Raw genomic sequence first — 24,585 nt, 5'->3', positions numbered from 1 at the left:
GAACTTCATTAATTTAATAAGTCATTTCAATCACAATCAGATATGATATTGAACAGTATAATGTTAAACAAAACCTTAAAAATATCATTTAACTGTGACAATGAAAAAGGAAAACGTGTGTGTGTGTGTGTGTGTGTGTGAAACGGTCAATGGAAACAAAACTGAGGAAAATTAATATGTAATCAATGGCTTTAAGAGGTGAATCTTGCTAAAAACATATCTAGGTAACATTTCACCTCAAAATTCAAAAGAAGAAAAATTATAAATTATATTTTGCATGAAAAATTTAATTATAGCTCCTTTTTGTACAATTATGCAAATTTTTCCATAATTGTTTTATTATAATTATTCTTAAAAGTAATAAAGGCAGTATAACAAATACTACTATTTTAATAATATAATTGCTTATATATATATATATATATATATATATATGTATAAAAAATATATATAAAGAGAGAGAGAGAGAGAGAGATAGAGAGAGAGAGAGAGAGAGAGAGAGAGAGAGAGAGAGAGAGAGAGAGAGAGAGAGAGAGACTTAAAATAATGGGGACTGGGGGGAAATGTGCTTGAAGTTCCTGAAAATAGGCACAATAAAATTGTCTTTTGACCAAGGTTATTTTTTTTGTGGGGTAAAATATAACCCAGACATGTTCTTGATAGGTTTAGTGAGATTCATGTTGGTCCCGTACAGCCTCATTTCCATTTCCCTGATCCATAAAACCAGACAATTTTTGGGGGAATGTTGTTGGATAGCTCTTCTGGAACTGTGCGTGTCTAGCCTACGGTCTGTCCGATAAGAGCGTGTCAATGTCCCGTATGGCTCTGGAGGTTTTCAGCAGAGCCTCAGAGATGCAGGTCTCTGTGAGTTTGATCTCGGAGAGATCAGGAGAACTCTCACATCTCAAAGATCTCGCTGTAGAACGCAGGACAGGGCTGTTCTCCAACAAAACTGATGGTTTGTGTTAAAGAAACATCCTGCTCTCAATCATCAATTTCTGCATCAACAAAGCCGCATATAATAGAGCTGTCAAAATGGCTGAAAAACTGTTAAATGTAAATATTACTAATATTCAAATTATATTTGAATTTAAAAGTCATAATTTCAGTTAGGTCTCCTGAGGCCACAAGAGGGTGCAATGAGCAAAATATGAATGCACTGCATTAAATGGTTTATTCAGAGCAATGAAATAACATCACAGTCTGTACAAAAGAGTGCATAACGTTTATAAATCAAATATATTTTCGTAAATTGCATAAACGATTATGAAAAAAACAGCATCATATATTTATGCATAGTTTTATACAAAGAGCCACAAAGAGTTCTTTCAGACAGAGTATTTTTTTGCGTTTAAATACATGCAGTGGAATGGAAAAACACCCACAAAGTCTCGAGACATGTTTTTAAAAAGTTAAACTTCCTTTACTTTACGTAGCTCTTTCTAAACACGTGGCTCTCTGTTGCGAGACCCGAGTGTAATGGTCAAATATGTCCGTCCAGCGCTTGTTTACATAGAAAACAGCACAGAAAATGCCTTCTGCGTGAAAGGCTTGGTTATGGTTTTGACGTAACTTAGATCGCATTGAGCTTCTCTATTTCTGCAGTGTTTTGAATGAACGACGCAGCAGCGCTGCATCAAGTGGGTTCAATTGGATAGGCTAAGAAAAACATTAAAACGCAACAAGAACTCTTACGCCCGTTTCACACATACTCCATATGCGGCACAGGAGCAGCACGCGCTATAGTGCTTTCACACATGCTGCGTTTGCAGTGCATAACTGATCCACGGCTGTACCACAAACGCATAATTACTATTTTTTATTTCAAATCCATAAGTTATGCGGCAACTTTTATTAAAACAAGTTTTGTCAGCATTGCGATTCTATTTGTAGGCCTACACTCTTTAATGGACGAATGCACGTTTAAACACAATTTAAACAACGTAGGCCTATTATTCCATGCATTACTTCTACTTGTATTAAGTTGCTCAAGCAAGTGGTCAAATATTTAACCATGTTCTTATATTAAAATCGCAAACATTTTAAATTAAAACTTAAAATTGACAAAAACAGGCGACTCTCATGCCTTTTCTTTTGTATTTAAATTTTAATACAATAAATCTTGCATGTCACAAATAACTTGTTTTTCCACCTCCACGAATGAGACGAGTGTCGTTCATTATGTCGCCTTGTTGAGGTAAATTGTAGTTTTCCTTGCTTTACCCCCGTCTTAAAGTAAAAAAGATGACTGTGAAAAATAGTAGAATTAAATGAAATACATTTATTTAATTAAATGCATTTATGGTGAGATTATTATATTTTCATGTCAATCTGTGTTCATTTTGACCACGAAACATGTGCTGTCACTTTAATTCAGCGTTTGCAGCACAGCAGAAATAGACTCGGTGCGGAAACGATCGCGGCACTGCTGTATACGCACCGCAACTGGAACGGATCGCCGGACCGCATCCGCGTGCAGTGTGAAAGCTCTAACCTGTTAACATGGGTGTGGAAAAAAATACGCACTGCAAACGGAGTATGTGTGAAACGGGCGTTACATCATCATCACATCTCGTTCGCCACTGATAAGGCTGCCTGACGCACACCTAAAAATTAGAATGTGGATTTTTATTTTTGATTCGACGAATATTCAAAATTCGAATTTTATTTTGACAGCCCTAAGATACACATATAATCTCAGCAAAAAAAAAGGATACAGTTAAACCTCTTGATCTTTTCCAGCTCTGAAACAACAGACCTGTAGGGGTGAAAGAAATCAGGATGATGAAGGGATAGTTTCCCAAAAATTTAAGAAAAAAATTTAAATAAATATTTTTCCTTTTACACTTCGATATGCATTAAACTTAGTAAAGAGACAAATAAGTTTGTTGTGGCAATCCTCCATTCAATTTCACTGCATAGAAAAGCAATTATACTGGATAACTATATTTTAAAATACCCTGGAAAGAACATAGAGAGCAGATTTCTGGGAGAGAGTGATTGATATGCATCACTATAATACTATAATAAAGATGATACAGGGAATAAGAGTTCCTTAATACCTGCACGTTATTGGCTGAGGAGTGTCAGAATGGGCGGAGTCTGAGAGAGCCACACCCACTGCGCTCATGCTCTGTTCTGTCTGTTTTACCCAGTCACACCACTGCACTACTACCGACACATACCTGAGCGAGAGAGAGAGAGATGTATAATAGGAAATTACGTATTTTCTTAAGTAATTGGTGCATTGATTTTTTCATTATCTCTTTACCTGTGATATGTTTTGTCTGTCTCGACTTGGACAAGAGTTTGGTGCCCATCTGGCAAACTGAGCTGGCACCAGCTGTGAGATGGTTTGGCTTCTGTCTTGAGTCTCTGCTCCATTTCTCCACACTGTCATCACAAATACATAATTAAAACACATATCTAAAAATCATGAATTCATAAATAAAAAAACAGGATTTTTAACTGTTTACTGACATGGTTCCAATGTAACTTAATTTACGCTCTATTGAGCATTTGGCATGCTGATTAGGACTGGGCCATGTAGCTAAAACAATACATTTGGCTAAATTAATATATTAATATTAAAAAAGTTAATATAAAATAAAAATCAGGCTTAATCCTGAGTTATTATATCAATAAAATATATACATTTAAAAAAATATATATTTCAGCTTTTAATTCAGTTTAACCTTTAATGTACTAAAATAAACTGAAACAAAGAAAAATGAATAAAAACTATAGACAGAGCACACAACATAATTACTAAAACTTTAAAATCAAAAATATTGTTTTTAATAAAAACGATATTATCTTAATGATACCAAAATAAAACTAGCATTTTTTTCAGTGTTTTTCACTAAATGAACATTACATTTTCATTTATATACACCAATATAACCATACATTGTAATGTAATGATCAATATTTAATATATACAAATAATATATTACATTAATATAATAATATTTAATTAATATTTTTAATTTATGAAAAACTCGATGATGCAAATTTGAGTTTGAATCCCCTAAATTACTCAAAACTTAGCATGTGAATCGATGTAAGCATATCGCATTAACAAATAGTCTCTGGTGAAGAGCTGATTAAATGTGGAAGTAAACAAGCAGTCTGGTGAGATGATTCATGATCAGTGTGTAGTTGTACGCTAATGAAATGCATACAGTAAGTTTATGTACCTGTGCAGGTGTACATGTGTCAGACTTCCACATCATCTGAGCCCTAACTCCATCCAGGAACAAGACCTCGACCGTCCCGTCTGAGAGAGCTTTGAAATGTCCTGTACCTGCCACCATCACCTCCTGAACTACACGTACACAATCACACACCGCAGCCTGCTGAAGACAGAACCGTTATCATCACACACACACACACATATACACTGGACACTGAGCGAGTCTCCGTCTCACACACACACCTCGTTCCAGCAGTAAAGAGAGAGCGGGACCCTCAGGGAGCTTCTGGCCTGGATGAAACATTTCAGAATCCTAACAAAACACAGACCAAATAGTCCTTCTTTGTGTTCGTGTAATTTGTGGAATACAAAAATTATACACTACCATTAAAAAGTTCTTGGTCTGTAATGTGTTTTTGAAAGAACTCTCTTATTCTAAACAAGGCTGCATTTATGTGATCAAAAAACGTTATAGTAATATTATAGAAATATTATTACAATTTAAAATAACCGCTTTCTATTTGAAGATATTTTAAAATGTAATTTATTCCTGTGATGAAAAGCTGTATTTTCAGCATCATTACTCCAGTCTTCAGTGTCACATGATCCTTCAGAAATCATTCTAATATGATGATTTGCTGCTCAAGAAACATTCCTTGTTATTGTCAACGTTGAACATTGAATAATTTATGTGGAACCATAATACATTTTTTTTATCTGATTCTCTTGATGAATAGAAAAGTTAAAAACAAAACATTTATCAGAAATAGAAATCTTTTGTAACATTATAAATGTCTTTTACTGTCACTTTTTATCAGTTCAATAAATGCGTCGTTAACAGCGATGCTTGACTTAGCAAACACAATTGTTCAATATTTTTGCAGTGCAACATTTTGGGTCTCCTTATCACCCCCTAGTGACTGAATTCTATAAATAGGAATTTTCCTCTATTTGGGAATATTATGACACGACTTGTTCTGGAATCCTGTCTATTGGTTTTGGTTTTAATGTGAGCTGTATGCTAGTAACCTCTCATCTCACCTGCTGGCCCGTGTGACAATAGATTGGACAGAATACAGCTGACCCGGCACGTCAGGTGGGAGACCACACAGGTAATACACACACTCCACTGCCTGAGAACACAGAAATCAACTCATCTTCTGAATCATTCATTCATGTAATGCTCTCTGTATCAGCACATCAGCCTCTCTTGAGACCAAGCACATCTGGATAGTGTTGTCTTACATCTGTGTGAGCAGCTCCAGCTTTGTAATGTGTGAAGTAATTGGCTAAAACGCCATTGGATCTAATGACTGAACCATCACCAGGTGAGATTTCTACCATCGGTATCACTCCATCTACTATACTAAAGGAGAGAAAATACATGAAATCATCATCAGTCAGTGTTTAAGTCTAATCCATACTCTATTTGTTTGGCACATAGTCCTTAAAGGGACAGTTCACCCAAAAATGAAAAAGCTGTCATCATTTACTCAACCTCATGTCATTTCAAACCTTTCCAAATGACTTACTTTCTTCTGTGGAACACAAATTAAGATATTTTGAAGAATTCTGGGAAACCAAACAACATTGGACTCCTTCGACATTCATTGTATGGACAAAAATTACTGACATTTATCAAAATATCTTCTTTTATGTTTTACTGAAGAAAGAAAATCACACTGGTTTTGGATCAAAATTATTTTTTGGGTGAACTATCCATTTAAGGACTGTGTGCAAACAAATCATGAATCAAAAGTAAAGTAAATATATTGAAATATATTGCTTTTTTAATTGAAATATGGAAAGGCATAATATAAAAATATCATATACTACTGAAAGTGTATATGCATGTATGTGTGTTTGTATGTGTATACACAGTACAGGCCAAAAGTTTGGACACATTACTATTTTTCTATATTGTGATATATTATTACAATTTAAAATAATTGGTTTTCAATTTATTATACTTTAAATTATCATTTATTTCTGTGATGCAAAGCTGAATTTTCAGCATCATTACTCCAATCTATCACATGATCCTTTAGAAATCATTATAATATTCTGATTTATTATGAGTGTTGGAAACAGTTCTGCTGCCTAATATATTTGATGAATAAAAGGTTCAAAAGAACTGCATTTATTCAAAATAAAAAATATATTCTCTAATAATATAAATCTTCTTTACTATCACTTTTTATCAATTTAACACATCCTTGCTGAATAAAAGTATTGATTTATTTCAAAAAAAGAAAGAAAAAAATTACTGACCCCACATTACTGACCAGTCGTGTATATTGTTGTTACAAAAGATTTCTATTTTTAAAACTTTTGCTTCTTTTTTTTCTTTTCTTTTTTTTTTTTTTACTTTTTATTCATCAAAGTATCCTAAAAAAGGTACACCTGTTATGAAAAAATATTAAGCAGCAGAACTGTTTCCAACATTGATAATGAATCATCATATTAGAATGATTTCTAAAGGATCATGTGATAGACTGGAGTAATGATCCTGAAAATTCAGCTTTGCATCACAGAAATAAATGATAATTTAAAGTATAATAAATTGAAAACCAATTATTTTAAATTGTAATAATATATCACAATATAAAAATAAAAAAAAATCTGTATTTTTGATCAAATAAATGCAGGCTTGATGAGCAGAAGAAACTTCTTTCAAAAACATTAAAAATAGTAATGTGTCCAAACTTTTGGCCTGTACTATATTATGTATAAAAATGTAACCTATTGGGATCCTTACAAATGATATTTTTGCCCTTGGTAAAGTTTTTACCCTAGTAATGGTCTTTAAGGTGATGCAATAGGTAATGGTGTATGAACATGAAATGAATCAGTAATCACCGGTATACAATGCCTTTGCACCAGACCACTTTCACCAGCTCAGCTGTGACTTCCTCTTCCTGTTCCAGCAAATCAGGATTCACAGTGTTATACCTCCACCTGAACATCACATGGTCGATTTTGGGGATGACATACTTATTTGAGGGGTGAAATATTACCAGTTCTTGACAGGTCGAGAGATTCATCCATAAATAAAGTCAAAGAGAGAGAGAGATGAGATGAGACTGTATGATGTGTTTGTTTGGAGTTCCTCACCTGTGCTGATGAGGAGAGGGACATTTTAAAGGCAATGGTTTGGGAAGATGAGTCTTCAGCCCTGTTTGAGATGTTTGTCGATCTTCGCTGTCTGTTAAACCTTTTCTATCTTGCCCATTTATAGTATTTATTTTAGTTTTCTGTGATTCCCAATGCTTGACAGCCAATGAGAGAGGATAGCACCACATCTGTGGGTAAAGCACTCGGGAATACTGCTGGATCACTGTGGTGTACACATGCACCTTTTCAGACTTCAAGCTTGTTGATTCCAGTCTTTCCTTATTGGGGGCTTTTCCGACTGACCCAGGATTGTCCAACCAAGCACTTGCTGAGGCTTCAGAGAAGTTCAAACCCTTAACCGTGGTGGATTTTAATGACAAGCCACTTAATAAACATGTGCTTTTGTGTTGGTGACCTTGAAGCTGCAAATACTGCGACTCTACCTCACTTTGGCTGGACCGACAGATAAACTCCACCGTGAACTCTTCTCCAGAAGAGGAAAGAACCAGTTCAGCAAGTCCATCAACAGAGCAAACTGTGATCTCTCCATGCGACCCAGTGGTGCAAGAGTCAGACCCTGGCCACTCAACCTCAGTTATGGCACTGTTGAACTTCTGCAAATGAACATTTGGTTATGCAAATAAGCACAAATGAGAAATTAAGCTGGATTTACATGATTTCAGTAATAAAAAGTACATCTTAAGGACAGTCTAACCTTGTTGAATTCCACTGGTATGAGCTCTTCAGGCAAATATGGATGAGTCGCATACTTGTTTCTGAATGCCAAAGCATTCACTACCAATGCCTAAACAAGAGAAAGAAAATATGGTATAACAGCAGATGGTGAGTTATTCAGACAGACAGACAGACAGACAGACAGACAGATAGATAGATAGATAGATAGATAGATAGATAGATAGATAGATAGATAGATAGATAGATAGATAGATAGATAGATAGATAGATAGATAGATAATATGGTATAACAGCAGATGGTGAGTTATTCAGACAGACAGACAGACAGATAGATAGATAGATAGATAGATAGATAGATAGATAGATAGATAGATAGATAGATAGATAGATAATATGGTATAAACAGCAGATGGTGAGTTGTTCAGACAGACAGACAGATAGATAGATAGATAGATAGATAGATAGATAGATAGATAGATAGATAATATGGTATAAACAGCAGATGGTGAGTTGTTCAGACAGACAGACAGACAGACAGACAGATAGATAGATAGATAGATAGATAGATAGATAGATAGATAGATAGATAGATAGATAGATAGATAGATAGATAGATAGATAATATGGTATAAACAGCAGATGGTGAGTTGTTCAGACAGACAGACAGACAGACAGACAGATATATAGATAGATAGATAGATAGATAGATAGATAGATAGATAGATAGATAGATAGATAGATAGATAATATGGTATAAACAGCAGATGGTGAGTTGTTCAGACAGACAGACAGACAGACAGACAGACAGACAGATAGATAGATAGATAGATAGATAGATAGATAATATGGTATAAACAGCAGATGGTGAGTTGTTCAGACAGACAGACAGACAGACAGATAGATAGCAATGCAACAGTCAGACATAACACGTTTAGCATTACACTGACACAGTTTTGATAGTTATACAGATGAAAGGGTGATATGTGTACCTTATACTCGCTGATGGCGAATCTTGTTCTCTGTCTGACTCTCTCTTTGGGCTGTAGCGGGTGTGCAGAGGGTGACAAGTGTTTCTCTATCATGAATTCAGATCCGCAGGGTGAGAGCTGAAGTCTGCACCCGTCTGCGTAATACACATCCACAGACTCGTCCACATACATGACCATAAACCTAACTGAACACATGACTCACTCAACATGACACTGAAAACGCTACGGCTGGAACTCAAAACAATTTATATAATCATTTGACTGCGACGTTCTAAGCGTAAACACTAAAAATCACTGAAAAGACACAAACAAACTCCTCAGGCGCGAGTCAAATTGCGCTGTTCGATTCGTAAATAGATCGTTCTTGCGAGTCGGATCTTTTGAATGAATCGACAGAACTGGTTTACAAACCCGGGAGTGAAGAGAGGATTTCACTTATTGGACGAAATATAAGTTAAGTAAATAGCCGAAAAGTAGAAATGTTACAAATAAAACGTATTGGAAATTTACTATTTGATTGTATGACTCAGTTCAAATAAATAACATTACATAAAAAAATGGAAGTCAAACTTTTTTTTTATGTAGATTTGAATTATTTTTTAAAAGCTATATCACACTGAACTGCGACACGAAATGACAACACTTTTATTGATTAAACTTGCTCGAAAAAAAAAAGTTCCTAGATAAGACTTTATTGCAACGTCAGGATGTCATGGACCAAATAATCGTCGAATCGTTTTTTGATTCATTTCTTTGACATGACTGTTCAAAAGAACCGATTTGCAGAAATGAATCGGACTGTCCTTAGTTGCCATGTAAATTTTCGCGGTTCATGAAGAGAACGACGTTGATTGGATGAACCACTTCTTCTACAGTTCTCATAACTCTGTGTGTCTGTTGTCGCCCCCTTTGTGCAAAGATTTAACCTGATCTATGAATCAAGATTTAATTTAGATATATGATTTGCTATCTTTTTCATTATTTTAGTGTGAAATATTCACCACTTTTTTGCATATTGCATTATAATTGCAAATAAATAAACGTTTTCATAAAAGATGTTAACTGAATATCAGTAGAATTTTGTTTTCTTACTTTGTAAATCATCATCAGTTTTACAAAAGCCAAATAAAGGGTCATAGTTAATTTTATATTGTATTTTACACTGGCATAAAACATACTTTCATTCACTGGTCTGCAACTGGGGACGCCATGCATGAAAGATTTAACAGATTGCAAAACAAGTTGGACAGCATCTCATCTAACAGTCCATTAACTAAAGAAGAAAAAAAAAAAAAAAACAGCTCAGTTCTGACCAACAGAAACACAAAGAGACAGTGTATTAATAAAGATTTATTGCAGGCAAACAATGCAGCAAATAATATTTACAGCTATATTAAAATAAACATTCCTTTATCTGGGATCCATGAGATGTTGGTGATCTGTAAATCACAGTGCCGGATGAATCTGTGTAAAGCCCCAAAACTGTACTGAGCTTTTCCTCTGATTTAACACGCTTAACATATGTGGAAAATGTATCCCTGCATTCAAAAAAAACCAAACAGACTTTAAAGTTGGGGTTTCTCCTTTCATAAAGTTTCACAAACTGTGCATAAATTGAAAGTAGAACGCTAAGAAAAGATTCGAGGAGAATCTGTGAAAGGAAGAACAGTAGAGTTTTGTTTTCTTAAAACTTTGTTGTCTTACTTTCTGTGCTCTGTAACTTTAAATGGCAATGCCTTGAGGAGTAAAACACAAACCGATGCGTCCCGCCTCATTTCTCCTACATTTACTGAGCAGTTAATCTGCAAACAAACCACACGTACACTTGATGATGCTACTCTTCGGCTCATATTAAAATCTCACTGCAAACTTTTTTTTTTGAGGGGGGGGTGGGGGGGTGGGGGGGGGGGGGGGGGTGTTTGATAAATCAGAACACTCATAAAATAAACCTCACAGCCCAAATGCCAAACCAATGGCTACTGAAAATTTGATGGCCTGATGGACTTGCAAATTATTCTGCATTTCAACTAAACCAATGCAGCCATAAATCCAGTGACATTGTAGCCAAGAAGTGCATGTTGAGAAATTAAACGAAAATCAACCAAAATGTTCTTGGTTCCGCCCACTCTGAAACATTCCAGCTGGTCGGGTAATGCGTTAAACATGACAATCTCACAGTCTCTCATTTCTTTCTTTTGGCGTCCGACTCCATGCAAAACTTCTCAAACGCTTCCTCGATTTCTGGATCCATTTCATCATCATCATCATCATCATCGGAACTGAAACAGATGGAACAGTGAAAGCTTAGAGATTTATTTACATGGCCTTTTATTTGTGCGTTCTCGCTTCCTTTCCTCGCGTCTACGCTCCACCCTCCTGAGGATGCTAAAATGAGGACGGAGGAATCGAAGCAAAGCTTATTGGTAAATTGGATATTCTTGGTCACTCAAGCATCACTTAAAGGCGTCATCAGCTGCGCTCGAGGGATCTGCCCTTGTGTTGTTAAGCCTGGAACACACCAAGCCGACGGTCGGCCGTCGGGCAGTTTCCGTGCGTCGGCCGACTAAATCTTCTCAGTGTGTTCCGCACCGTCGGCTGAAATTGGTCCTCGTCGGCTTTGTAACGGCCGATTCGACATGTTGAATCGGCGTCGGGCCGTCGGTGAAAGAGGGAACTCTGATTGGCTGTTCAGCTTAGTGACCGAGTCAGTGCACGAGAATAATAGCAAAATAGCGAGCAAAGTCAAAACGGTACAGGTAGAAGGCTGTTCTAATGATATGTCTTCTTATCTGAGTGTTCCTTGGCGAATATTTCAATATTAACACGAGAGGAGTGGAATAAAGACAGTGTTTAGCAGGATTGATATTCAAAACGGTAAGCACGCACTGCTTTGTTTACGGTTTGTGTAACTGCAGCCGGCAGCGCCGGTTTCCCTTTTTGAATGACGAATATAGACGAATATATCTGCAGAAATAGACAGCTGTCTCATTTACACGCAGGCGCAGAACGCGCATTCTAGCTGACAGTCGGCTGTAGTTCTCTCGGTGTGTTCAAGTGCAGCTTTTTACCCCGACGCGAGGCGACAACACAGTCGGCTTTCATCAGCGCTAGTTCGTCTGCGTCGGCTTGGTGTGTTCCAGGCTTTAGAGTTTGGTTATTTAAAGCTGCAGTCCGTAACTTTTGGCGTTCTAGCGATTAATAAACAGAACTGTATGCGTCTTGCGGATGAACATTGTAGCCAGAGCTACTTCTCTCTGTTTATGTCTGTAGGCGTATTTCCATTACAGATTTGCGCAAAACTTTTGCGATTTTTTCTAAATGTCGACAAAAAACTACTGCGAAATGACGGCGTTTCCATTAACTGATGTTATGCGACTAAAACTTCATTTTTTCCTCTCGCGATCAGTAAAATCATTCCAAAATGGAGGTTTATGTACTAATCCCAGCCACTGCACTAGCCATTATTATTAATCGAAGGAGATGTATGTGTGTTTTCCAAGCATTAATGGCCTTATTATAACTTGAGCGGCACATATGAGGTGTTTCTGGGTGTTTCTCCCTCATATCTGCTTCGAGGTCTTGGTTGCAGCATTTATTTGAGGTTTAGAATCCATTATTGCTGTAATTATTTTGTCTTATATGAATTCTTAAGAACTCTGTCTCGTATTCTGTCCAAACACACCGCGTCATCTACGTCAGCTGACCTGTAAATGCGCAAAAACTGTTTCCATTGCAGTTTTGCAAAATATTTCTTTTTCGAATTGCCTGAAAAACCACCTCATGCGAGCGTAAAAACTTTTTTGCGATAAATGGGAGTTTTTCCGAAAATTACGTGTTTCCATTGGGCGTATTTTCAATTCGCAATTTCAATTTCCGCAATTTGAAGGGTAATGGAAACACGGCTTATGACAGGTACTGGGCTACTCCCCAGCGGTACGACCCGAACCAGTCTAAAATAGTCTGAATACAAACATTTATTACATATTATAAATTTGATTATTAAATATCATATTATTATAAAAGTATGACCGTAAATGACTGAGTATATAAAGTTGTTTGCGCTGTTATCAGGAAAAAAATTCCTGGTTCTCTCCTAGAAACCCAATTTTATATGTATAGCATATTTTTTTTAAACATACAGCTTACTGTATCGGTTACTGGTTGACCAGTTAATTATAAATAAATGTGTGCAGTTGTCTAAATCATCAATATAAGATTGGATGACTGCACTATGAACTATACATTTTTATTGTGTTCATGGATTCCTTCATTGTAAGAGCTTTACTGCAACTGTGTAGTTTAAAACAAAACTGTTTTCTGGCGTAATGTCTCCTGCATGGGTGTAGAGAGCTCTCCCTGGACTGCTGACTTCACTAAAATTTGCTCTTTGACTCCACCAAGCATCATTGTGATGAGGACAATTACTGGAGTTTGAGCAGAGGGGATGGTCACACCAGGGTTATTTTAGTTATAACTAAAACCATTAAAAAAAAACTTTAGTTACTTGAAATAAAATGAAATTTAACTGAAATAAAAAAATAATATTTAATAAATATTTTTTTTTTATATTTTTGATTTCAGCTAGTGGCAAAATTTCTCGTTTTCATTTATTTTAACTTGACTAAAATAAAATAAATATCTAAAAATAAATAAAAAATTATATAGACACTTTTTTTTATGTCAATGATATTAAAATAACACTAGGCCTCACTATCCTCTCAGCTTTACTATATTGCTAAGTTGTGCAGTAAACGGACGTTATAATGGACATTCTGAACACAAATGTACAAACATCTACTCACGATTCATTTCCATTCTCTTCATATGCATCAGGGAAGTAGTCTTCTCTGTCTAGAATCTCCTGATATTTGTCTGAGTATTCTGTGGTGGGGAAGAAAAAAAAAGAGAGAGGACAAATTACTCTTTAACTTGCTCATTGTTTATATGGCCATATGGACATTATTTTGACAGTCACCAACAGATTACTCTTAATTGAAACCTAGAAACCTTGAAAAGCGCTATACAAATAAATGTGAATCAAATTGAACGTGAACAAATTAGTAGAAACCTGTCAAGAACATGTCAGTCATATTTTAAACCAAATTTAAAAAGAAAAAAAGAAATTATACATCAATTAGAGAAAATTAAACCTGTATGAGCATTGTGTCATTTGTATTAAAAATCTAAATACATTTCTCATAACCATAATGCAAATAAAAAAAAGCTCAAGTATTTAGGATCATGGCTGCCGAAAATTCATCTTTGCCATCACAGGAATAAATTACATTTTAAAATATATTCAAAAAGAAAACAGTTATTATATTTTTGTAGTAAAATTTCAGAATTTTTACAGTATTTTTGTATAATGAATGCAGCCTTGGTGAGCATGAGACTTTTTTAAAAATAAAAAAACATGAAAAATTATACTGAAAAAAATATATCTTAATTTTAGTGTAAAGAAGTAAAAAAAATATATTTAAAAAAGACAGTAATTCTTATTAATCTTTAAAAAAAAACTACAAAAAATAAAACATGTTATGATAATGAACATTTGGTAGAAAATTATTTTTAAAACTATTTTATACAAAAATATGTAAAAACTTAATGCAAGTATTAGTAATGGTCATAAAATAGGCTTTGTTTTTTTGGACTGGAACATGGTTTTGTGATATTCAGCCACTTGATGAAGTCTGTACACGGGTCATACCAGCAGACGACACTCACCAGGATCTGCTGCTGTGAAAGGCGTCCCATCAGCTGTGTAGAAGGTTGGTTCATTCTGAGGAATATGAATATGAGAGAAACACAGTAAGAGAGCCACCAAAGATACTGTCACAGAGTACTTTAAAATAATAATTATTATAATAATGCTTTTACTAAGCAAGAATGCATTAAACTGATCATGGCTGCAGAAAATTCAGCTTTGCCATCACAGGAATACATTACATATTAAAATATAATCAAATAGAAAACAGTTATTTGAAACTGTAATAATATTTCACAATATTATTTTCACTGTATTTATCATTAAGCAAATGCAGCCTTTGGGAGCATAAGAGACTGTCATTTTACTCCAAAATGATGTGTATCTGAATGAATTTAATTTCTTCAGCATATACACACCATGAAGTAATTGGGGTCATTGTCAGGTGTAGCATCACTGGACACAGCGGCTGAGAGAACTCGCCCCCAGTTACTGGACTGTAACTCCACCAGTTTCAACAGCATCTGTCTGACATCTCTACAAAAGCACAGATACAATAGACATCTCAATAATGCAACTGAACAGCTCTCATCAATATAAAGAGCAATTCACACTGACAGTCATACGCAGCAACAAAGCAACTGGAAGTTTCCATTTTTATATCGTCATGAGCAACAACAACAATTGAAAAGTTGTGCTCTTATGCAAGTGTGCAGTCAGCGATCACCAATGGGAGTGCAGACAGTGCTGTTCATAAACCTCAACACTACATGCATTCAGTAGTGACCAAAAGTGATGTCCCTACAGGTTCAATTACATCATCAAAATATTTTTAAGATTTTAAGATTTTAAAGAACCAACCAGACAAAATTATTTGGCAAAAAAGGAAAACAACAGCTAAAGGTTTTTATTTTACCATGTAAAAAAAAAGCTCAGAGTAAAAAGCATACACTGATGACAACATTAATAACAGTTCATATTTAATTGGTTCTCTCTTGGTTTTGCAAGTCATATTTTCTCTTTAATTGAAAGCCTGGACAAAAATTATGTCTGCACAATTTGGTTTCATTGCGTTATCACAAAATATAAAACAATTCACTCCAAACCCAACAACGCAATATGCTTACAAAACCATTTAATAAATCTTTAATAATATTTAAATAAAGAGTGAAGATGTCAATTTTCCTAAGCTGGACATCACTTTTGGCCACTTTTCACTCACCGGCTGCATTTGGCGTCCAACAAGATGTCTTCAATCTTCTTGATGATCTCACTCATGTCTGACTTCCCTCTCTCCTTCCATGTGTCATCCAGAATGGAGCCGCTCAGCTTGTCAGATCAGTACAGTAAAACAATGCAAGTCAGCGCCAATAGCTTAGTAGAGCATTATTATCTGAGGATTGATTAAATTAAAGGTATTATTCCATTTCAGTGTTTTAAGTTGTCTTTGTTTACGTCAGGATTACTGTCACAAATGATCTTAAGCTGAGTCCTGAGATCACTTGATAACTCCTGCAGAGTATTGGCTCTACTTAGTCTCACATTTGCACTGTATAAGAACAGGAATATTTCACACCTTGAGTAATTTGACAGCACAAATTAGATTTGGGTCATCTGGGTGAGAGAATAATGTGTTCAAAAGATCCTTTAGCGCTCCCAGTAAGACATTAGCTCGTCCTGGTGTGCCTTTACCACTTTTCACCTGAAAGACATTAAAATAATTTAAATTTAAAATTGTAGCTGTTCATATTTGAATAACCAGCTACAAATATGAAAGACATTGAAAAAGACAAAACTTGACATTTGAATTCAAGCAGATATATATGGCAGGTTTTATATGCTAGGTTATGCAAAGGAATAGACAAAGGGTTTTAATTGGTTTAGGCTTTAGCATTACATAATTTGCTCAGACATAGCAGATCAAGCTCTGCCCTGGGGTTTACTTAGTAAGGATGAACGGCTGATTGTACCAGGGTTAGTTAAATTAACTAAATTTAACTAAACTAAAACTTTTTTTCTTTTTTTATGGTTAACTATAATTATTTTTATTTTTTTTTATAAAATAAAAACATAAATATGAGATGAAAAATTTTTACTAACTGAAAATGAGAAATAAGTTTAACTGAAATAAGTTGAAGTTGAAGTACAAAAATTACTAACCGGAAATAAAAAAACAAAAACAAATTTAAACTAAATAGTAATATTAAAAAATAATATAAATAAATAAAACTGTCCATAATCTATATTTAATTATTTTGCAGATGCTTCTATCCAAAGAGACTTATAAATGAGGAGAGTTTATTAGACAGATATATAAAAACGGAGATATACAATTCTGACTCATCATTATATAGTAAATATAGTAGTAGTAGTATAGATTTTATTGCCATGGCAAAAACTGAATTACAAAATAATACAAGAGTTGCATAAATAAAAAAAAATTTTAAATTACACAAAAAAACTATATTACTGTCCTTAAAGAGAGTTTACTACATTGAAATGTTGCCTACTTGCATTAAAAGCGGGACAGTCCAATAAAACATGTTTGATGGAAAGGAGGGGTCTTTCAAAACATACATAAAATTGGGTCTTCGTCTTTAAGCAGAAATGCATGAGTCAATCTTGTATGACTTATATGACATCTACTAACTATATAGTAACAAAAAAACTTTTTTTTTCTGGGGTTCTCAGAAGTGAAATTCATCATAGTTGGGTAAACTTATATAGCGGTGAATGGGAGACAACTGCAAATATATAATTTTTTTGTGTTTCCATTTGCTCCAACAGCAAGAGAAAAAAATCCATGATAGAGTTTCCATGACTTTCCAAAAGAGGAAAAAAATACAGCAAGATTGATTATGTTGGTCAGAGAGAAAGATTTCACATTTGCCGTCATTCCCTCAGCCATTGTATCAGAAACATGGACAAACCCAACCATTGGTTTAAAATTGGTTTAAAACTGGTTTATTTAAAAATTTAAACCAATGGTTGGGTTTGTCCATATTTTAACCTTAATTGGGTTGAATCAACCCAGCACTTTTAAGTGTGTACTGACAAGGTAATATAACACAATATATTATGGAAGCTTGTTTCCGCCACAAAATAAAACATTTTAAAAGATAATTGCGACTTTTTATCTCACAATTGCGAGTTTACATCTTGCAATTCTGACTTTATTTCTCAGAATTGCGAGATATAAAGTTAGAATTGCATGAAATAAGTCACAATTGCGTGTTATAAAGTCAGAATTGTGAGATATAAAGTCAGAATTGCGTGAAATAAAGTCATAATGTCATAATTCAGACTTTTTTTCTCGCAATTCTGACTTTATAACACATAATCGTGAGTTTATATCTCACAATTCTGACATCTTTTCTCAGAACTGTTAGATATAAACTCACAATTGTGAGATATAAAGTCCAATTGTAAGGGAAAAAAAGACGGACTTTTACCTCAGAATAGTTTATATCTCGCAATTGCGACTTTATTTCTCACAATTCTGACTTCATATCTCGCAATTCTGAGAAAAGAGTCACAATTCTGACTTGATATATCGCAATTGTGAGAAAAAAAGTCAGAATTATGAGATAAAAAGTCGCAATTATTACTATTTATTTATAATTCAGTGGCGGAAACAAGCTGCCATAATATATAGCGTTCTAAATGCACATTTTTTCTTTTTTTTTTACTAGATTTGCAATGTTGATAACTGCAGATCATCACGGTCTATAAAAAGGGTCCATTGGTTATTAGACTGTATTCCAGAGAGTTGTGTAATAACCATATGTGTCATATTTTGTGGTAAGAAAAGAAAAGCATTGGTTGTGAACTGACCTCCAGGTTAAGGTAAAGCTCCCCCAGAAACAGCACATATGAGTGAAACTTTTTCTGGGTCTCTGGATCTCCTCTCATGGACTGCTCCCTCCGCTCATACTCAGTTTGACACCTACACAAACACCACAGAATGGAGTTTAAGGATAAATGAAACTTACAAAAATGAGAGTAAACAAAACTGAAAGTAAAGGCTAATAAGAAAAGGGGAGAAATCAGTGACTTTAAGAACAAAAAGTCAAGCTACTTTTGTGAAACACACCCAGAAAACTCTGACTTAGGTGTCAGCTGTAAGATTATGACTGATAGATTATTAGATTACTTTTTTTATTCAAAATTAATAATATTTTAAATAATGAGTCAATAAATTATAAATTTTTCTTCCAAAATGTGATTTCGTCTTACAAATTATTATGTGCATCTGTTTTAAACAAACGCAGAACAGAGGAGAACGAGACAGAGCTCGTAATAAAACAAGAATCAACATTGGCTTGGCTTTTCGGAGACGGGAGAACTGACGAATTTGAAACGTTGTAAAAGTGATGCAGAGATGATGCCGTTTTTATTACTCAACAGTAGAGAAAGGTGTTTAATTGAACACATAAATTACCATATGTAGCTCTCTAACAGAGTTCACTGTAAAGCATTATCTACTGTGAAGATCATTTCATTATGATTGTTGTAACTCTGTGCTGGAATTTATTTTCAAGGAAGTAACGTGTCTATTAACGGGTAAAGATACAGTAATGTCTTCAGCTAGTCAGTTTGAGATCCTTTCCATCTAAAGCCTTCTCTCTTAAGCCTAGTAGTGAATGTTTTATGAGCACTAGGATAACCATATTCATCCACACAAGCACAACCAAAATAATGTTTTTCTGCAAAATGCATGAAGTTTTGTTCTTTAACCGCTAGAGGGCCAAAAGCTACAGTTTTACCATTTAAGGAGGCTTTTTTGAATGGTTTACCTCTTCAGCAGGAGCTGTCGGAAGTTACCGTTGGCTGGCGTGAGGCGGATGTGATGAGACAGATGGTTACAGAGCCGCGCACCAGTGTAGGCGAAGTTAGGGAGAGACGTGGACTGTGGAAAGCAAATACAGCACTGATGCATGATTTGAGATTTACCAATTACAAAATTTTATAAATGATTATCCATAATATAAAAATACCAAAGGTGTTACAGAGGCCATCTCAGGTTACATGCATGCTTTTTCAACAGAACACACAATGAACATGCAAAACTAAATAAATAAAAATACACAATTTAGAGTAAAATTCATGCAGCTTTTTGTGATTATTTTTATTTCATATTATTCACATTTGTGTCCACTTGAAAAATGCACTTGTGTGTGTGTGTGTATATCTATCTATCTATCTATCTATCTATCTATCTATCTATCTATCTATCTATCTATCTATCTATCTCCGGTCAAAAGTTAGGAAACATTTAAAAGAAGTATATTATGCTCATCAAACCTCCATTTATTTGATAAAAAAAAAATACATAAAAACTATAATATTGTGAAATAATATTACAATTTAAAATAATGATTTTCTATATAATAACTATATAATATTCTATACTTATAACTTTAAAATATAACTTATTTCTGTGATGCAAAGCTGAATTTTCAGCATCATTACTCCAGTCTTCAGTGTAACATGATCCTTCAGAAATCATTCTAATATGCTGATTTGATACAGATTTGATACAGTAGTGTATATTGTTACAAAATATATAATTGAAAATGCATTTGGAAAATATAACTTAGTATGGTACCAAAGTCAAAAAGTTTGGTATGAAGTCAACCCTAATTTTGATAGTTCACTCAAATTTGAAAATTCTGTCATAATTATGGAACAACATGAGGGTGAGTAAATAATACCGAAAAATTTATTTTCAGGTGAACTATTCCTTTAGGATGTGCACTTAGCACTTTGACAGGATACCACACAGATCCATTCTGAGAAAGTCATCACAAGCACACCTGTACGTAGATGAGCTCTACGAGGTCCTGCAGGATCTCCTCTGTAGTGACCCAGCTGTTCAGCGTGTCTGTGATATACTCAATTTCTGACTCAAAGGACCCCGGAGACGAGTTCAGATGGCTTACAAATTCCTGAACTAATTCAGCAAGTGAGGCCTCAGCGTAGTATTCTTCAGACTCATCCGAATACACATCACCCTATAGAGAGAGAATATTAGACTAACATCCAGGTAAATAAATATATATACAGTGCCCTCCACAATTATTGAACCCCCTGGTAAATATGATCAAAATTGGCTGTAAAAAATAAATCTGCATCGATTATCCTTGTGATCTTTCATTCAAAAAATGTGCAAAATTCTAACCTTTCATTGAAGTAAAAGAATTGAAAGTGGGGGGAAATCACATTATGAAATAAATGTTTTTCTCCAAAACATGTTGGCCACAATTATTGAAACCCCTAGAATTTTTTACGAGTAAAATATCTCTGAAGTATATTCCCATTAATATTTACCTTTTTTAGTACACCAGGGTGACTAGGAACATGAAACTGTCCAGCTATGACTTCGTGTTTCACAGAAGTTTAAATATGAGGAAACACAAAGGCCAAATCCCCTTAATCATCCATCACAATGAGTAAAACCACAGAATATAGTTCTGATGCGTAGCAAAAGATTGTTGAGCATCACAAACTAGAAAGTGGCTGTAAGACAATAGCTAAAGAATTGAAAATCCCAATTTTGACCATCAGGGCAATAATTAAGAAGTTATAACCAACTAAAGATGTTATGAATCTGCCAGGAAAAGGACGTGTGTCTATACTGTCTTAATGCACGGCGAGTATGAAAGTTTGAGTGGCCAAAGACTCTTCAAGGATCACAGATGGAGAATTGCAGAGATTAGTTGAGTCTTAGGGTCAGAAAGCCTAAAAAAAAAAATTATCAAACAACCCCTACATCCCCACATGTTGTTTGGGAGGGTTTAAAAAAAAACCTCCTCGCTCATCCAAAAACAAATTCCAGCAAATTGAATTGTCAGACACGACTGGATCTTCAAACAACACAGGGTTCTGTGGTCAGATGAGACTAAAACAGAGCTTTTTGGCAGCAAACACACTAGATGGGTTTGGTGAACACAAGGATAAAAAGTACCCCATGTGTACAATTTAATATACCATTGGATCTTTAATGTTGTGGGCATATTTTTCTGCTGGAGGTCCTGGACTTCTTGTTCAGATACATGGCATTGTGGATTCTATCAAATATCAACAGATAAAAAATCTAAACCTGACGCCTTCTGCTAGAAATCTTATAATATGCCGTGGTTGGATCTTCCATCAGGACAACGATCCAAAACAAACATCAAAATCAAAACAAAAATTTGTTGTGGAGCACAAAATGAAGCTTCTGCCATGACCGTCCCAGTCCCCTGACCTGATGAGTGGGCTGAACTGAAGAGGAGAAGCACCAACATGGATCTGGGAATCTGAAGGATCTGGAGAGATTCTGTATGGAGGAATGGTCTCTGATCTCTTGTCAGTTATTCTCCAAACTCATCAGGCATTATAGAAGAAGACTCAGAGCTGTTATCTTGGCAAAAGGAGATTGCAAAAAGTATTTAATAAAAGGGTTTCAATAATTGTGGCCAACGTGTTTTGGAGAAAAACATTTATTTCATAATGTGATTTCCCCCCACTTTCAATTCTTTTACTTCAATGAAAGGTTAGAATTTTTCACATTTTTTGAATGAAAGATCACAAGGATAATCGATGCAGATTTATTTTTTACAGCCAATTTTGATCATATTTACCAGGGGGTTCAATAATTGTGGAGGGCACTGTATTTTTTTTTTTTTTTTTTTTTTAAAGTGCCACATAGACTCACCTGGCATAATGCATAACATCCTGGGACAAACTCAGGTGCGGCAGCAGACAGTTTGGAGTTCTTCACCAGCGCATCTGCAGCACTGCTGCTATTGTGTCCTGAATTAGAAAGTACCGGGGATCTGCTGTCTGGAAGATGAAGCAATGAAGACCTTAATTAATCCATTTAACATTTTTAGTCACAACATAATTCCCATCTGTGTTATTTCATGGTTTTGATGACTATTCTAAAACTTGGGAAACAATAATAATAAAGACTTGTAGTGTAGATGCAAAAGCAACTCCATAAAGACGACTTCTCCACTCAGGTCACATGACAGATTTGGTCAGATTAACCATCTCGTCCACTAACTGCTGGTGACCGTTTAACCAGCTTTATTCCAAAGACTGCAATAACCTATCTATCTATCCATCTCTGTCCATCTCTCTATCTTTCTATCCATGCATCCATATGTCTATCTATCTATCTCTCTATCCATGCATCCATCCATCTATCCATTTATCTATCTATCTATCCATCTCTGCATCCATCCATCCATCATCTATCTATCCATTTATCTATCCATCCATCTGTCTATCTTTCTATCCATCTGTCTATCTATCTTATCTATCCATGCATCCATCCATCTGTCTATCCATGCATCATCTGTCTATGTGTGCTGTCTATCTATATATGCATGATGCATCCATCATCTATCTATCCATATATCTATCTGTCCATCTGTCTGTCTATCTTTCTATCCATCTATGCACCATCTGTCTATCTATATATGCATGATGCATCCATCATCTATCTATCCATATATCTATCTGTCCATCTGTCTGTCTGTCTATCCATCTACCTACCTATCTATTTCTATCTCCATCTGTCCATGTGTCTCTTTCTATCCATCTGTCTATCTACCCATTAATCTATCCATCTATATCTATCTACCATCTATATATATGCATTTGTCTATATCTATCAATCTATATCTAACTCTAACGTATCTCTAACGTTACTGGCATTGTAATAAAAAAGAAGCATTGCACTTCCAAAGCATTAGTCTATAAATCTATATTCTAAGCATACATACAAACACATTTACACCCATATATAAATACATATATCAGTCTGTATACAAGTCAAATGATGATAATCCACATCTAAACAGTGATTAGCATTAACTGCCGTCGACTCCACAGGCTAATTATGCCACATGTTCTGCTTTGTTTAACCGAGCCTGACTCAAATAGAGGACTAAACAAAAGAAGACAAAGAAATGTGCGAATATATTCCCCTCAAACGCCTCTGACACAGTTAGCTACTTCACAGAGGTGGTTATTAGCGGACTAGCATGTCAGCTAGCAGTGAACTTTACTTCACCTGAGTTGCCGTCCGACACCGGAGGAGTCGTTCGCGGTTGTCTGAGCGGCTCTCCCGGGTTAAACAGCGAACTTCTAGCATCTCCAGCCTCGGATGAGGAGGAGGAGGATGGTGTGCTGTTGTTGTTGTACATGATCTTCTTCTCGCTGATCTTCTCTGTCCCCGTCTGGCGTCAGACACGAATAGACACACGGATCAGATCTCAGGAGGCCGCTGAACACTAGACACAGACAGCTTCAATCTACAGTCTGCTTCTCACTTTCATGTTTACTATTTCTGTTTCTGGCATCTGGCCCTAGCCTAGTCTATAAAGAACTAATCACTTCCTCAGTCATTCTCCAGAAATACCTGCTCATCAGAGGAGCACTGCCATCTATTGGAAATGAAAAAAATCATCCTAGTGAAGATGTTGCAGTAAATCATGTCTTTTCAAATAGATGGAGGACATTTTAAGCTTTAAGCATGATTACTACACTTTCCGACGAAAATACCACAATTATTAAGTATTTATTATTGTTGTTGTTATGTATTTTCCATAAACAGGGACATAAGACATAAGTCCAACATTTAAAAAAAGAAAGCATTTTTCTTTAACAACAAATGAACACTGAAACAAAAAAGTTGCTCAACGATTTATGAGGCTTATAATCACTTTACAGCTTGATAACAAAATGTGGGATATGCATACATTTTAAAAAAGATTATAAAACTTTATATTAAACACAATGAATTATTGTAACCTAGACTTTCACTCAGCTAGTATGGCACCAAATATTTTGTAGCAGTGTTATTTTAGTATTATTTATATACTATTATAATATTT

At 35.1% G+C, this 24,585-nt stretch overlaps 2 protein-coding genes across 3 annotated transcripts; both read right to left on the bottom strand.

Annotated features, from left to right (window-relative positions):
* Positions 1 to 485: 485 nt before the first annotated feature.
* On the bottom strand, positions 486 to 9,349 carry cUnh5orf34 (chromosome Un C5orf34 homolog). 2 transcript variants are annotated; one of them, XM_082171102.1, is made up of 12 exons: positions 8,995 to 9,349; positions 8,025 to 8,114; positions 7,310 to 7,923; positions 7,055 to 7,153; positions 5,441 to 5,561; positions 5,237 to 5,328; positions 4,439 to 4,508; positions 4,200 to 4,358; positions 3,272 to 3,393; positions 3,063 to 3,185; positions 2,718 to 2,758; positions 486 to 952 (listed from the first exon to the last, which is right to left on the bottom strand). In XM_082171102.1, the coding sequence occupies exons 1-12, from the start codon at positions 9,187 to 9,189 to the stop codon at positions 783 to 785; spliced, it is 1,896 nt and encodes a 631-aa protein (XP_082027228.1). In that variant the 5' UTR covers positions 9,190 to 9,349; the 3' UTR covers positions 486 to 782. The 2 variants fall into 2 exon arrangements, with proteins under 2 accessions (XP_082027228.1, XP_082027229.1); XM_082171103.1 differs by having other exon boundaries at positions 4,200 to 4,355.
* A 982-nt stretch (positions 9,350 to 10,331) lies between these two features.
* Positions 10,332 to 24,099, bottom strand: paip1 (poly(A) binding protein interacting protein 1). The gene is made up of 11 exons (XM_082171141.1): positions 23,763 to 24,099; positions 22,398 to 22,525; positions 20,515 to 20,712; positions 19,495 to 19,607; positions 18,533 to 18,644; positions 16,275 to 16,400; positions 15,921 to 16,027; positions 15,118 to 15,235; positions 14,719 to 14,773; positions 13,797 to 13,875; positions 10,332 to 11,273 (listed from the first exon to the last, which is right to left on the bottom strand). The coding sequence occupies exons 1-11, from the start codon at positions 23,893 to 23,895 to the stop codon at positions 11,177 to 11,179; spliced, it is 1,266 nt and encodes a 421-aa protein (XP_082027267.1). The 5' UTR covers positions 23,896 to 24,099; the 3' UTR covers positions 10,332 to 11,176.
* Between the last annotated feature and the right edge of the window lie 486 nt (positions 24,100 to 24,585).

This window comes from Leuciscus leuciscus, assembly GCF_965113295.1.
Source record: "Leuciscus leuciscus genome assembly, chromosome: 5".
Lineage (NCBI taxonomy): Eukaryota > Metazoa > Chordata > Actinopteri > Cypriniformes > Leuciscidae > Leuciscus > Leuciscus leuciscus.
The sequence above is the reverse complement of the archived record's forward strand: the minus strand, read 5'-3'. Positions and strand labels throughout refer to the sequence as shown.